This window comes from Neomonachus schauinslandi, chromosome 5 (genome assembly GCF_002201575.2).
Source record: "Neomonachus schauinslandi chromosome 5, ASM220157v2, whole genome shotgun sequence".
Lineage (NCBI taxonomy): Eukaryota > Metazoa > Chordata > Mammalia > Carnivora > Phocidae > Neomonachus > Neomonachus schauinslandi.
The window spans coordinates 291,279-306,299 of NC_058407.1; the positions used below are offsets into that span (position 1 = coordinate 291,279).

Consider the following 15,021-nt stretch of genomic DNA (forward strand, 5'->3'; position numbering starts at 1 on the left):
CCCAAGTAAAGAGCAGAGGGCGAGAGTTTGCAGCCACAGAGAGGGGCAGAGACAGAAACAAGGAGATAGGATGAGGTCAAGGGGCGGAAGAGGGTGACAGAAAGAACGGATCGGAGGGAAAGTGGAGAGGACCCCTCTCTCCCGCGGCCCCTGGGGAGCAAGGAGGAAACTCCCTGGATATCAGTTCCCACGTGCCCCCCAATCCAGTTCTTGCCAAAGCCACGGCGGCTTCTGGAGACACGCCCAGCCCCAGCTGCCCCCGCAGCCGGGGAGCGGCGAGCAGCTACTCCAGGTAGATGTCCTCTGTGGGGCAGGCGTACTCCAGGTGCTCCTGGTAGTACTCCAGGAAGGCGCGGCTGGGGGAGAGGGAGTAATCTACCAGCCGCTCCGGGCCGCCCGCAGCTCTCCCTCCTCACCCACCTGGGCCTGCCCGTCATCCCCAGACCCCATTCCTCAGCTCTCTGGCTCGGTGATCACAAGCACAGGGAAGATCACAAGCACAGGGAACCGTGTCACTTCCATCCCAAATACCCTCCCCCCGGGCTCCTGTCCCGTCTTCAAATTTGCTTTCCACCCACTTCCGACTCTCCACCTGTTGTTTCTCATCTGACCTACCCCCTCACTGCTGCCCAAACTCTCCACCCCCAGACCTCACCTCCCTGCCCGTCTTCCGAGCCCTGCTCTCCCACCTGGGCACTCCCCACCCCACTTACCCCACACTCTGGGCCACGGGCCTCATGGACTCCTGGGAGACAAAGACGTGGCAGGCAAAGCGGCTCAGCAGAGGGTGTTTGGTGATGAAGCCAAAATAGCTGCAGGGGGGTTGATGTGGAGGGGTATCAGAGCACAGACCCACACCTTAGCCCCTCCCCTCCCCAGGGATCCGGAGACAAGAGTCAGAAACAGAGGGCTCGGGAAGAGAGTACAGGATGAGAAAAACGTGTGGGTCACACGAATTCAAGATTTGAAGGTGCCTTTTTGGGTTCTAGTCCAAGTACAGTGCTAGATACCTACGAGGAATGAGCGACCTGTGTGAATTTCTCCAGGACAGGGGTGGGCCCCCCACCCAGAGCTTGCCCCTAGGCCATAGTGCAGGGCCTCCTTCCTGCCTTCTAGATGTGAGTCACCCGAGCCTGCCCAGCCCCACCTCTGGTCCTGCAAACTTTACAGCTATTATCTGAGCTCTGAGTTGGGGCTTGGCATCGGCCCCCAATCTGTGAAACCCTCTTCATGGAGAGAAACCTCCCACCCTGGCTCTGTCATGAATTTTTAGTCACTGCCCCAACTCTGTCTCATTCAGACCTTTCCTGAATCTGCCCTGTTCGGTTCCTCTAAGACATGAAAACTTTGTCCAGAGGGAGGGCCTGTCAGAGCCCTGCAGCCTGAGGCTCGAGACTCCCTTCACAGCGGCTAATCCAATCCACATCCGACTGGATTGGGGTTTTGTGGTTCCACCAGATGGGAATCCACACGGCAGTGTCATTGCCAAGACAATGTGCTCATGTTGTCCATGAACAAACTTGTCTCAAACACCGTGGTCAAAGAATCACTTTATAGTCACCAACACTTGGAGGTCGCTTACCGAGACCCAAGCACAACAGCACCTTCTACTATTAAACCCACATACCCCTCACAACAGCCCTGGGAGGTAGGTGCCCTGATCTATTGTCTCTAGAGGATGGAGACAAGGCCCAGAGGTGGTCAGAAGCTTGCCCAAGGACACACAGCTAGTCTGTAGCAGTCTGTGATCTTACAGGCCACACACGCCAACCTCATCCAGATACAGCATGTCCAGCACATTCCTTGTCTCCTGCCTCCTTCTCGAGGAAATGAGGACACGAGTTAAGCGTTCACCTAACACTAATTCATTGGTGCCTCCTTACCGGGACAGACGGGGTTGAGTTCTGAAGTAACAAGTACTAGGAAGGTCTGGGCCAGGACAGTAGTGCCTTGGTACCCGCCCCCCCCGCCCGACCGCCTCCCCTCCACCCTGATCCACTGGTCTGACCATCTTTCTCTCATGGGCTTGCACTTGGGTCCATGCTCAGGTGTCTAGGCCTGAGTTTGGGCAGTCTCCTTGTGTTGAGAAATCAAGCTTGTTTTCCCTCTTGGCAGCGCAATTCTGAGCTCACCATCCCTCCAGGTGCAGGCCTCCGTGCAGACCAGTCCTCACGGTGCCAACGCTGCCTACTATTTGGTCTGTAGCCTGCAAAGCAGTATCTCCCTCCTCAGACTGGGCTCTGAGCCGCTGAGGGTTGACACCATCCCCCAGACAGCAGAAAGAGCCCTTCTTATCATCCTCTTTACCACAAAAGTGTCCCAATGACTTATATGCTGGACTCAAGATCTATCACAAGCCTCAGCCCCAGTTCCACTGTGTTCTTCCTACCCTCACCTGCCCTTGAGGACCTGCTTCCTCCAACACCCCATCAAGTCTTTTCGAGTCTCTGGTTGGCCCTGTCTTTTTGGTTACATCCTGTTTCCTTCATCAAGGACACCGGGACCAGTGGGCAGGAGTCTGGCTGGGCAGGAAGCGTGTGGCTCCCCCCAGCTGGTTACAACACTGGCTGTCTCACTCCCTTCCCTCCTGTCCTTTCTCGCTCTGCCTGCCTATCTCGTTCACCTTGGCCACCGTGACCCACCTGCTCCCAAATGATTCTCTCCTTCCACGTCTCCCTCCCACACTCCAGACCCATGTCACAAATAACCAATCTGATCTCAGTGCATCTGCGATTGAATGCCACGTCTCCAGCATGTCAGGCCCACTCACTCCATGCTCCTTCTCTCGGTGTGGGGGTCACTCTATGTCCATCACCCAGGAGGCACATCACCTTTGATCCTCCCTCTAGGCCAGCCTCTATAACCACTCAGTCCAGGCCCTACCTGTCCCACCTCCTAAATGCCTCCAGGACACTGCACCTGCATTACCTCAGCAGCACCTGGCCCCCTGCATGACACCTGGGTCCGTCCATCTGGACAGCAGCCAGAGCCAGCTTGCCAAACTGAGACACACCATGACACCACTGCAAATGGGATTAGGTGCAAGCTCTCTGACAGAGTCCCGGGTACTCCTAGTGTCCCTCCAGCCTCATCCTAGCTGCTCCCCAAGACACCTAGTGCCCCTCACCCACAGCCTTAGCTCAACTGGCTCCCTGCCAAGACCCACCCCATTACTTACTTGTCTTCCAAGGCTTACAGAGTGGTCTTCAGTCCCTTCCTGAGTCCCAGGAGAACTCACCCACCTCTCTACAGGTCTGCTCACTGGAGCCCCATACAGATATCCAGCAGACCCCGATAGATGCTTCTAGCACTCACTTGTCTATGTCTGTTTCCTCACCCAGACCAGATGAGAGCTTGTTTGATCCAAGGCTCCCGAGCCCAGTGCAGAGTGGGTGCTATGTGGGTGCAGGTGGGGCAGTCAGCGTGGTGGGGGATGGGGATTGTATCTAGGCAACCCTCCGGGTTTGTGGGGACTCAGGAGGGTAAGGCTCTCACCAGCTGTTGCGGGGATGGCAGCCACAGAAGGAGATGTTCTTCATCTGGAAGAAGTGACTGCAATGCTGGAACTGGAGCAGAGGTGGCCGAGCATGCTGAGTTAGATGCAGGTCGGGGGCCGCTTCTGCCACCCCGGCCAGACATCCCTCCAGCAGACCCTCCTGCCTTAACCCAGCCCTAGCCGCCCCTGTGCCTCAGGCCCCTGCACTCCCACCTCAGGTCCTCCGCTTAGACTCAGCTTGACCCCCCGAAGGGAAATCTCAAGGTCACAGGAGGCAGGAGGACGCAGGTGGACAGTCAGCTTCCGGGCAGTAGCAATCTGGGGAAGAAGTTGGGGGAGAGACGATCTCAAGGGCCTAGAAGGGTGTCTTTCTCTCCCCTTGGTGCAACATTTTACATTATGGATGAAGACTCTTGGCACTGACTCTAGAAGATGAGAGCTGGTGGTCTTAGCCATTCCTCAGGCTCAGGACCAGCTGGTCACCTCTCTGCCCTAAGCCTGCCACTTCCTTCTGTTCCTCCAGATAGGACCAAGGCACCCCCACCCCCACCCCAGCCTCCTCACTGCCCATCCCTGTGGGCTGGATGGGAGTTCTCAGCCACGGGCTGTCCTGTCTCTCTGCTGCTTTCCCACTCAACCACAGGACCAGTAGATGGGCAGGCTCACTAAATGTCTACCAAGTGAATGAAAGAGCAAATGACTCCCAGGAAAGGATCTGTGAGAATTGGTCTTGATTTACAGACAAAAAGAGGATGGAATGAAGGAAAGGAGGGGCCGGCGGGAAGGTGGAGGCCCCACTATATCCAATAAACCTGCAAGGCTGGAACTAGGGCAGAGAGGGCAGAGCAGGCCGAGTCAGACTGAGGGTTAGATGGAGGGACAGACCTGCCAAGCTCTGCCCTAGGCTGGTCTGCCCAGGCCTCTGAATCAGAGCTGGGATCCCTGCCCCCTGAGGCTCCCAAGGCACCGTCTGAACCCTCTGTGGCCAGAGGCCTGGGGCCTCCAGAGGCTGGGCCAGCCTACGGGGGAGGTGGACTACCGACTCCAGACTGACCTTCTGCATGGCTGCACACAGGATGCCATTGCCCTGGTGACAGGGTACCTCTACAGAGCCCAGGAACTGCACGTCGAAGCGCTCCACCCAGCAGGGACTCCGCTTGCTCCCTGGGGGGAGGGGGGTGTCATAAGGGGCCTAGAGCAGGCGGAGGGGGTGGCGCAGGCTGGGTGACAAGCTACCCCTTGGGGATGGGACCTCACCCAGCAGGTCCTTGGCGGGGCCGGGCACCGCATGGGCGTAGAAGGCGGGGAAGACCCCACGCTCCCCTGTGCGCATGTTGAAGCCACGGAACCAGAAATCATCCTCCTCAGCCTCCACCAACACCGGGTCATCCACATCCAGCTCCAGCTCATCCGGATGGCGAGGGATGAACCTGTGAGCAGGTCAGAGGTGGGAGATCACTGGGGGCAGGGCAGGACCCAGTGGGTGGTGTCCACCCAGGTCCCATAGTGTCTGTAGACCGAGGTTGGGGGTCACTGACAGCAAGCAGGAGAAAGGCTGTACCTGAAGACAGCCCGATGGGTTTGCTCTTTCTCCTCCCCATTGACCAAGCAGGAAAAAAGACCAAAGGACTCCGTGCCTGAGACAGAGACAGGGAAAGACAGAGACTCAGAGGCAGGAGAAGGAAAGTACTTGAAGGCCTGGCCAAGTTCCTCCCCCCTACCCGCCCCCAGCAGTCTGGTGTAGGTTGTCCCGAGCCTGGGGGCAGGGAGAACCAGCCCATCAGGGGCTGGAGGCAGAGCAGCCCTACCCATTCCACTCCCCACCCTGTTGGGGACCTGGGGAAAGCTCCAGGCACATGTCCTGGGTAAGAGGGCAGTGCCTAGCCCTGACCACCCTGAGACCCTCAGGCTGCCCTAGGGGCTCTAGGGAACTGCCTGTTCCCCAGGGACCTTCCCCCTTTCCCCACTTCCCACTCACTGGAAGAACGAGATGTGCTGTTGACAAAGACATTGAGGAACTTCTTAGAGAAGGTGAGGTCAGGGCTGTCTGGGGAGGCATCCTCCGGGCCCTGACCACCACCCAGAAGTGTGGCCGCCGTCTCTTCCTCGCTGGCCTCGCCACCGCTGTCCTCCGAGCTGTCCTCGCCCAGGCCAGCGCAGCGCCGCAGGCTTACCAGCTCCAACTGCGTGTGCTCGTCCACCACCAGCGTGTACTTGACCGCGTCATACACCAGCGAGGCGTCCAGCGGCGCAGCGGGGCCCACGCCCCTGCCGCCAGGGGGCCCCACCTTGTCATCAGCATCATCTTCCTCCTCTTCGTCCTCATCGTCCTCCTCTGAGCAGGCGGCGGAACAGGCGCGGGCCGGACGGACGCTGCGGCCTGGAGCGGCCCACAGCGGCGTGATGGTGTCGCGCGTGGGGTTGCTGAGGAAGAGGCAGGGCCCGGGCTGGGCGGGGCCAGGCCGAGGTGCAGAGGGCGCGGGGGGCGGTGGCCCGCACAGCGTCTCCATGTCCACCAGCTCCACGCCGCCTGGCCCTGCAGCCGCCTCAGGGGCCTCCATGGTCCCACCCGCGGGCGACGAGGGCTCCCCGGAAGGACGCGACGCAGGAGACAGGCACTGGCCGGGGCAGCGGATGGGTGAGGAGCCCTCGGAGATCATGCGGCTCACGAGGTTGCTGAGCAGCCAGGGCGAGTCGGCGTCCTCGCTGAGGTCTGGCTCAGACTCGGACCCTGACTCGTACTCGCTGTTGGTGTCGTCGGGGCCCACGGGCAGGAAGGCGGGGCGACGCGGGGGCTCACATGGGGCCTCAGGCTCGGGCTCGGGCTCCGGCTCGGAGGCAGGCGATGAGGCCTCCTCGATGGAGTTGGTGAGGTGCGAGGAGCGGCCACTGCTGCTGCTGCTGCCGCCGTCGCTGCTCAGCTCCAGCTCGGTCTCTGAGATGGACGAAATCATACGCCCCAGGCGCGCGCCCCCTGCGTCCTCCGAGTCGGAGCCTGGCGAGGACAGCTCCTGGCTGCTGCGCCGGCCTCCTCGGCCCCCGCTGGAGCGGCTTCCCAGGTCAGCCTCGATGCCAGGATCTGAGGAGGGCGAGGCTCCACAGGGCGCAGGGGGGGCCGCGGCCGGTGGGTTCCCTTCACAATCGCAACCCGGGCGCACAGGCGACTGTGCCCCGCACGGGCTCGCGTCTGTGGGCTGGAGGGAGGCGGGTGACTCTGCAGAGCAGGGGTATGTGTCAGCAAGCCCACTTGGCTCCCTTCCTCTCTCCCTTGCCTCCTGTGACCCCACCACCAGCACCACCACCCTGCTCACCTCTGAGGGGCTCCTGGGGAGGAGAGCACAGCACTGTCTCCTGCCAGGAAGCTGGAGGCGCTGGGGCAAAGCCTCCATTGTTGTTCAGGGAGTCCTGGGGGTGGGGTGGGGGAGCAGTAAGAAAGTAACGCTGATGGGGGTCTCCAGGTTTCAGTGGTAGGACAGGCTGCCATGGGGAGCAGAGTCCCAGATGCTAAAAACCCAGGTTAACTCCAGGATGTTGTGGGTGGGTCTGGATGCTCACCTGGGCTCCCAGCGTAGTCAGGTGGAGAGTGGTGGGCCGGTTCTTGTGGGGTTCCTCCAGGGAGGGGGAAGGGATCAGGGCCTCTGGGGCAGGGGCCTCTGAACCAGGGCCTCCTCCCTCCTTGCCCTCCCCTTCTCCTTCCTCCTCTTCCTCCTCCTCCTCTTCCTCCTCCTCCTCCTCCTCTTCCTCCTCCTCCTCCTCCTCTTCATTGTCATCGATCATCTCAAACTCCTGGAAATCATCCTGGAAGGAGCAGATCGGGTGTGGCTGCTCCGAACGTCCCAGGGAGAGACTGTCCTGCAAGAAGGAGGGACAGGCAGAGCTGGGCCAGAGCTCAACAGTGACTTGAGATTCCAGGTGCCAGGAAAGGGGAAAGCAGAAAGCTGTAAGTTAAGGGAGAGAAGACTCGTTCACTCTGCTCCCCACCAACTGAGCAATTTTTTTAAAAATCTGCTTAAGGGGCGTCTGGGTGGTTCAGTCAGTTAAGCGTCTCCTTCAGCTAGGGTCATGATCCCAGGGTCCCAGGCTCTCAGCTCAGCGGGGAGTCTGCTTCTCCCGCTCCCTCTGCCCATCCCCCCTGCTCATGCTCTCATTCGCTCTGTCTCTCTCAAACGAATAAATAAAAAATCTTTAAAAATCTGCTTAAGATACAAAAGGATCACTCCAGTTCTTGGTAAGAGCCCAAACTCCTAAGCTTAAGTGAATTCTCAGAGTGGCCCCAATCCACCTGCCACCTTCATGTTATCTCCAAACCCCATCACATTTGACACCAGCACTCCTTCCTTCATGGCATTTTAACCCAATTCACAATTGCTGTGCCCACCAAGCTGCAAGCCCCACCAGGGCAGGGCCATGTCCTATTGTGTACTGATAGATCCTACCCTAAGAACAGGACTTAGCCTATAGATGCTAATTGGAATGCATGAAGACAACCCAGGATTAACCAAGCTTGCACCAACCTCAGGGTCTTTGACACACTTAATCACTTTGCCAGCAACCCCTCTCCTCCATTCCCTACCTCCCGTATCTGCCCAGCTCCATCCAGTCTTCCCTAAGGGCAAGGTTGTGTGCCATTTCCCCTGGAAAGACTTTCTGAAGACCTCAGTCTCTACTGGGTTCCCTCCCCTCTCATTGCACCTAGTGTCCTCCCATTGGGACCGAGTCTTTGATATTCAGGCATCCAGCCACGGCCTCTGACATGTCTTTCTCCCCTACTGAGTTATAAGCTCCCAAGGGCAAGGGCCACTCTTGTCCTGTTCTCCTTCCACACACCTGGAAGCCCCCAGCACTTGCCACATGGCAGTTCCTCAGAAATGTTCTTGAATGAATGAAAACAGAAACATGGAGAGACAGGGAGGGGGTGGAGAAGAAGCAGGAGATGGGGGAAGAAAAGATATCAGGGGTGGAGACATAAGGCAGAGGAAGCTTGAGAAGTGGGGACAGGGCTGGGAAGGAGACAGCTGAGATGGCAGCAGGAAGGGGCAGGGTCTTCCTAAAAAGTGGTCTGAGGACAGAAGGCACGCCTCTCCTCCCCCACGTTAGCCCAGTGACAGGAGCCAGGCGAGGAATGCTGGGGACAGCCCTGTGTGGAGGGCATACGGTCTGAGAAAAAGAGAGGTTTGATATCAAGGAAGACCCTGGGCCAGGAGGCCCAAAGGGAGGGGGCAATCAGAGGATTTCTTCATTCAAGGCTGAGCTCAGACCCACCCTAAAACTCCAAGTGAACATTAAGCAGAGCCGAAGTGAGGTTCTCCCTTGAAAGGGTTCCATTCCCCCAGCCCCTTCCCCACCTTCTCGCAGTGGTCCGAGTCATAGCTGAGGCCCAGGCCACAGTCATCGGTGATCTCAGACAGGTCCTCATCATCAAATTCTTCCAGGCTTATGTCCTGGGGAGGCCTGGGAGAGGGGACCAGGGTCAGAGAGCAAGGACAGGGCTCCCTAGAGAGCCTCCAACCCTGGATTCCCTCCCTGCCTAGATGCTGGCCCTAAGGAGGGACCCCCAGCTGCTAGGCCCCATGGTCTCCCAGAAAACCCAACTCCCAGAACCACATCCTGCCATCACCTTGAACCCCAAGCTCTGCTCTTCAACGGATTCTCCCCACAATCTGAGCTGTGACCAGCCCAGAGGAGCCACTTGGCCCCTCGATCCTCCGCCCGCTCCTCCTCTCTCAGAGAGCCAGCAGCCTCTCCTCCCTGCTCCAGGGCCCTCTGGGTCACAGCTTCAGCCCCAGGGGAGTCAGGCTGAGCAGAGTGGGGGAGGGGGAGCTGAAGCTGCAGCAGCGGTGGGGGGGGGGGCAGGTAGGCCTGCTCTGGGAGCAGAGTCTACTAGCCACTTTGTCTCCCCCCTCCTGCCCAAGGCAGGTCTACACCCAGATATCCAACCCTCCCCATCTCAGGCCCTTCCCCCAAGGGCTCCAGGCTTGGAGCTCTCTCCCTCCCTGAGCCCTACAGGCCAAGCCAGGCCTTTACCGAAGACAGGCCCAACAAGGCCAAAAGGGCACTGCCAAGCACAGAAGGTGGCTCAGGGTCCTGCCCAGACAGGCTGCCCCTCAGAGGCTCAGCCCGGGTCCTCCACCCTTGAAGGGTCAGCTGCCCCGGTTGGGTGCGGCACTAGATCCCAGCGGGATATGGGGCGGAGGGGGGGGGCGGTCATTAGGGCTGGAGAAGGGGGTTGAGGGTAGGACAAAAATAGAGGCCCTGAAGGGAAGGAGGATGGGCAGCAGAAGTCAGAGGCCTTAGGAACAGAGAGGGGACTGGGGCTTGGGTCCCCAAAGGCGATGGGGGTGGGGTGGCAGGGCCGGGTCGGAGGAGGCTGGGGACTGGGTCGCGGCGGGGGCTGCGAGGAGATAAGGGCCTGCCAAGGCCCGGGGCGCCAGAGTGCGTACCTGCAGCCTGGCGGCGAAAGCGAGTGAAAGGTGGAAAGAGAAAACATCTCCGCCCGATCCGCCATCTTCTCCCGGGAAAGGCCTGCCGACTGCGGCGGGGGGAGGGGTGCGCGGAGCGACGGCCCCGCACGCCCTTCGTCGCTCCCTCCCTCGGTCCTCAGCCCTCCCCGAGTCACCTCGTGACACGCCCTGCGACACCCCGCCCGCCGACACACCTCGACACCCTGCCAGGACACCGCGGCAGGCGAGCGGCAGCGCCGCAGGGGGAGGGGAGAGGAGAGGGAGGATCCGGGAGCGGAGGGAGGGGACAGGGGAGGGAGGGAGGGGGCCGGCGGGGAAGCTGGTTGGAGGAGAGAAGATGGTTTGACTGAGAGGCTCTGGTTCGGGAACGATCGGCTTTGGTCTTTTCGGGGGGTGGGGGAGGTGAGAAGCGGATTGGCGACGGATTGGGGGGGGATCAGGTTCGTGTACAGGAGGGTCTGCGGGTGCGGGGGACAGAGAGAGAGAGCCTTCAGTGAGAAAGCTGCGGTGGGCCGTCGGAGGAGCGCAGGGGTCCGGGTCCACAGACCCCTGGTTAACTGGGAGGGGGAGGGGCTCTTGGAGGGGCGGGCACGGCCCCGCAGCTGCGCTGGCGTCCCGAAGAATCTGAAGAGTTGGGGTCCCAAGCCTGGGCCTGAGGGGATCCAGACCGAGGCTGGGCTGGCTGCGCGTTCCAAGGGCCTGCAGGAGCTGTCCGCCTCTGGGTGCTGATTGGGCCGACGGAGACGTCTCCCTAAAACGTGCCGATCAGAGCTGAAGGAGCTGTTCTCCCAAAGGGTGCTGATCGGTGCTGGACAGAGATAACTGACCAAGGGATGCTGATCCGGCTGGATTCCAAGTTGATCATACAGAGGATGCTGACTGGGGCTAAAACTGAACTTTCAGTACACAGTACAGACTACGCAGGCTGGACAGAGGTACTGATGGGCATTGGGTGATAACCCTGAGGCTGTGTTCATTCAATTGGAAAAACTGTTTCTTGGGCACCAACTATGTGATTGGCATTGTTCAGGATATTGACGTGTTCTGACTTTCTGACTTGATATGGAGCTGTGTGGAGAGAGTGATGGTTGAAATCAAGCTGGAGGAGTTAGATTAGGTCAGGGTCAGCGGGCATTGGGGTGGGGGGGCAGATCAGTGTTGTTAAGTACAGTTGATAAAGACGGGTTGGAGGGGCAGGTTAGGGAAACTTTGTGGAGAAGATTTGGTTAAAGAAGGTGGCTGGATTTTCAACAAGAGTGCAATGAAATTATCCTTCCCCACACACACACACCTTTGGTGGAAATTATGTACCCTGACATTTCTTACTTCTGTGGAAAATTATTTCTGCGGGAAAGATGAAGCACTTGATTAATGCCTGGAAACCACAAGGCAGAAGGTGCTCATGAATGTTGGGAAGGACAACATCATTCTTTGGGAGAGAAGGCCTATAGCCAAGGGCAGATTGTGCCCTATTTTGTGCCCCAACCACAATTTACATTTTGTCTCAATTACGGTATTTTCCTAAGAACAGTACTTAATAGTTTATGTTATCCTCTCTAATGAATGAGAGCTGCAGGAGAGAAGAGACCCTATCTTACGTCTCTTTGAGATAGCACAGTTGGAGCCTGGAACACAGCAGGTGCTCAGCAAATATGTGAATGAAGAAATGAATGAATGAGAGGACTTATGGACTTTACCAGGTCTGGAGCATTAAGTCCTTGTCATCATGCTGTCTTTTCAATTTTAGGAGCACTAAGAACATTCCCCTTTTCTGAGATTCAAGGACTCTGGACATACTAAAAACTCCCTGACTTTCCCCACAATAATCCAGATCACTCCCTAGAATTCACAAAGAGTTTTTACCCCCACTTCCCAGATTTCCTTTCAATCCTCTCTTGTCATCAAACTGGGTAACTTGGACATGCACATAAATGACCCATCCAACACCCTGGTAAGTCAGTTCCTTGACTTCTGATCAGTCAACAGTCTTTGACTCTTTCAATTCTAGGGACCTCTCCCATAAAAAGCCTCAGGATTTACCTATGCCTGGAATCGCACCAACCCTTGAATGAAGCCTTATATTTCTAAATTCCACCTCAAATTATCATTCCCACAATCCTCTTTAAGCCTCTCCCCTTCTTTCCCTCCCTCTTATCAGATGACTTGCCTCCAGATTCCAGGAGTATAAATGTCATGAAGTCAGGGTTTCCGCTCCCAATTTTACCTGTGAAGTCTTCCATCTGTCCCCAGAGCACAAATGGAAGGTCATCAGCCTTAGGGTCTGAGTGATTGTGGTACCAATCTTTATCTTGTGATCAATTTTCTGAACATGAGCAATTTATTCAATCCTATGGACCCCAGTTTCTTCATCTGTACACTGATGCTATGGGGATCACATGAGATAATACATGTAAAGCTCCAGGCATGGGCCTTAGCTCCTCATCATAATCATTCAATGTTCCTCCTCCCCATGCTCCTCACACTAGGACCCATTTGCTCCCAAGCCCTCAAGACTCTGCTCTTCCCAGGCAAAATTTCCTGAAAGGGTTTATGATCCTTACATCTCCCACATTTCATCAAATTTACATGTGTTACCTCATGTGATTCTCATAGCATCTTTGTATGGATGAAAGAACTGAGATCCACAGGGACCTGACCAATCCCTCCTTGAAGTTCTTCCTTCCCTCAGTTGTGGGCCCCATGCACTATTACTGGTTTTCCTCTTGCCTTCCTGACCACTATTGTCAGTGTCCTTCCAGACTCCTTTTCCTCCCCTTAAACAACTCCACCACTTTAATAATTTAGTTTTCTCTAAAATCCACTAATGGCATGGACAGTTAGTACAAAACACAAAACTGACTGGACTTCTATGGGAAAACTGAAATAGCAACAGAGTTTCTGTTTCAACAATCCTGATCAATTCTAAAAAGTCAGAGGACAGTTTCTGACAATTTTCTCATAGATTAGAAAATAAATAGGGGCGCCTGGGTGGCTCAGTTGTTAAGCGTCTGCCTTTGGCTCAGGTCATGATCCCAGGGCCCTGGGATCGAGCCCCACATCAGGCTCCCTGCTCAGCAAGAAGCCTGCTTCTCCCTCTCCCACTCCCCCTGCTTGTGTTCCCTCTCTCTCTGTCTCTCTCTCTGTCAAATAAATAAATAAAATCTTTGAAAAAATAAAAATTAAAAAGAAAAGAAATAAATGTGGGATGCCTGGGTGGCTCAGTCGGTTGAGTATCCAAGTCTTGGTTTCAGCTCAGTTAATGACCTCAGGGTCATGACATTGAGTCCCACGTCAGGCTCCATGCTCAGCATGAAGTCTGCTTGAGTTTCTTTCTCCCTCTCCTTCTGCCCCTCCCACTCATGCACACCCTCTCTTTCTCTCAATAAATAAATAAATCTTTTTTTTTAAGATTTTATTTATTTATTTGACAGAGAGAGACACAGCGAGAGAGGGAACACAAGCAGGGGGAGTGGGAGAAGCAGGCTTCCCGCCGAGCAGGGAGCCCGATGTGGTGCTCGATCCCAGGACCCTGGGATCATGACCTGAGCCAAAGGCAGCCGCTTAACCGACTGAGCCACCCAGGCACCCCAATAAATAAATCTTTTTTAAAAAAGAAAGAAAATAAATAAATGCAACTAATCTGCCTTTTATTCTATTCAGCATAGAAGTCACAAAAACAAGTAAAATGCCAATGGCTAAAACTACGAACAGAAGTGTATAATAATGATGAAAAGCTTAAGAGCCATACCTTATTGGGAATGGTGTCATAACCAATAACTTCACCACCTCCTCAATTTTGATTTTAAGCATCCAGATCTCTAACCATCACCTCCTGTTTTTCTTGCTTTCTTATTGTATCACCATGACACTCACAATTCTTTGACCTAATAGGTGTTCCAATTACTTTTGCTGTGTAGAAAATTACCACAAAGTTTAATGGATTAAAACAACCATTTATTTGCTTACAGTTTTGCGGTCATAAATTTGGGATTCGAAAGTCCTTGTCTGGGGTTTCTTGTGTGGTGTGGCTACAGTCAGAAGTCAGCTGGACTGGATGTCCAAGACAGCTCACTCACAAGCCTGGCAGTAGATGGTGACTGTTGACAGAGAGCTCAGCTGGAGCTCTCAACCAGCATCTACACATGGTGGTCTCAGAGTGGTTGGACTTTTCACAAGATGGGCTGGCTTCCTCCAGAGTGAGTACCCTAGGAGGGCCAGACAGAAACTGTGTGGCCTAATCTGATATAGCTTTGGAAGTCATATGGCATCACTTTTGCCATACCTATTGGTCAAAGCAGTCCCAAGCCCATCCAGATCAGCTACTTGCACTTGAACTTTTGTCCCAGCCACTATTTTTGAAAGAATCTGATCTAAGGCACCCTCTTACCTATGACACCCACATTAAACTTAACAAAGCCTGAAGTTAATTGATGTTTCTACCTCTTCCTGAACAATATAAAGACCGTAGAAGAGTCTAACTGGATTCACTCCAGTCCCAATTTAAATTTTATTATGCATTTTAATTTTCTTTTTAAAGACACATAAGGAATTGTTATTTTTGTTTTAAACAGTCACTGTTTACTTAGATTTATCCAATTGTTAACCTCTTTCTGTGTCTTCATTCTTCTTTGCATCTCAGAACTTCCTGTGATACCACTTTCCTTTTGCTTGAAGTACATTCTTTTTTAATGTTAAAGGAAGTTCTTTTTTTTTTTCATTTTATTTATTTATTTGTTGGAGAGAGAGAGAGAGCACAAGCAGGGATAGTGGCAGGGAAAGGGAGAAACTGGCTCCCCGCTGAGCAAGGAGCCAGATGTGGGACTTGATCCCAGGGCCCTGGGATCATGACCTGAGCCAAAGGCAGACGCTTAACCAACTGTGCCACCCAGGCGTCCCTGAAGTACATTCTTTAGCATTTTCTTTATTGAGAGCTCTGGGAGGTAAACTCTCCATTTGTCTAAGAATGACTTTACTTTGTCCTGACTCTTGAAAGATATTTTTACTGGATATAGAATTCTAGATCAGATAATTAGTTGCCATCATCAACTCAAAGGTGTCATTCTG

General features: G+C 55.1%; 1 protein-coding gene across 1 annotated transcript; it reads right to left on the minus strand.

Annotated features, from left to right (window-relative positions):
* Positions 1 to 202: 202 nt before the first annotated feature.
* MAPK8IP2 (mitogen-activated protein kinase 8 interacting protein 2) lies at positions 203 to 10,001 on the minus strand. Its single transcript, XM_021687774.1, has 12 exons — positions 9,937 to 10,001; positions 8,842 to 8,947; positions 7,052 to 7,348; positions 6,808 to 6,901; positions 5,475 to 6,710; positions 5,058 to 5,133; positions 4,754 to 4,926; positions 4,551 to 4,660; positions 3,710 to 3,814; positions 3,496 to 3,566; positions 714 to 812; positions 203 to 356 (listed from the first exon to the last, which is right to left on the minus strand). Exons 1-12 carry the CDS (start codon positions 9,999 to 10,001, stop codon positions 284 to 286), a joined length of 2,505 nt encoding a protein of 834 aa, XP_021543449.1. The 3' UTR covers positions 203 to 283.
* Between the last annotated feature and the right edge of the window lie 5,020 nt (positions 10,002 to 15,021).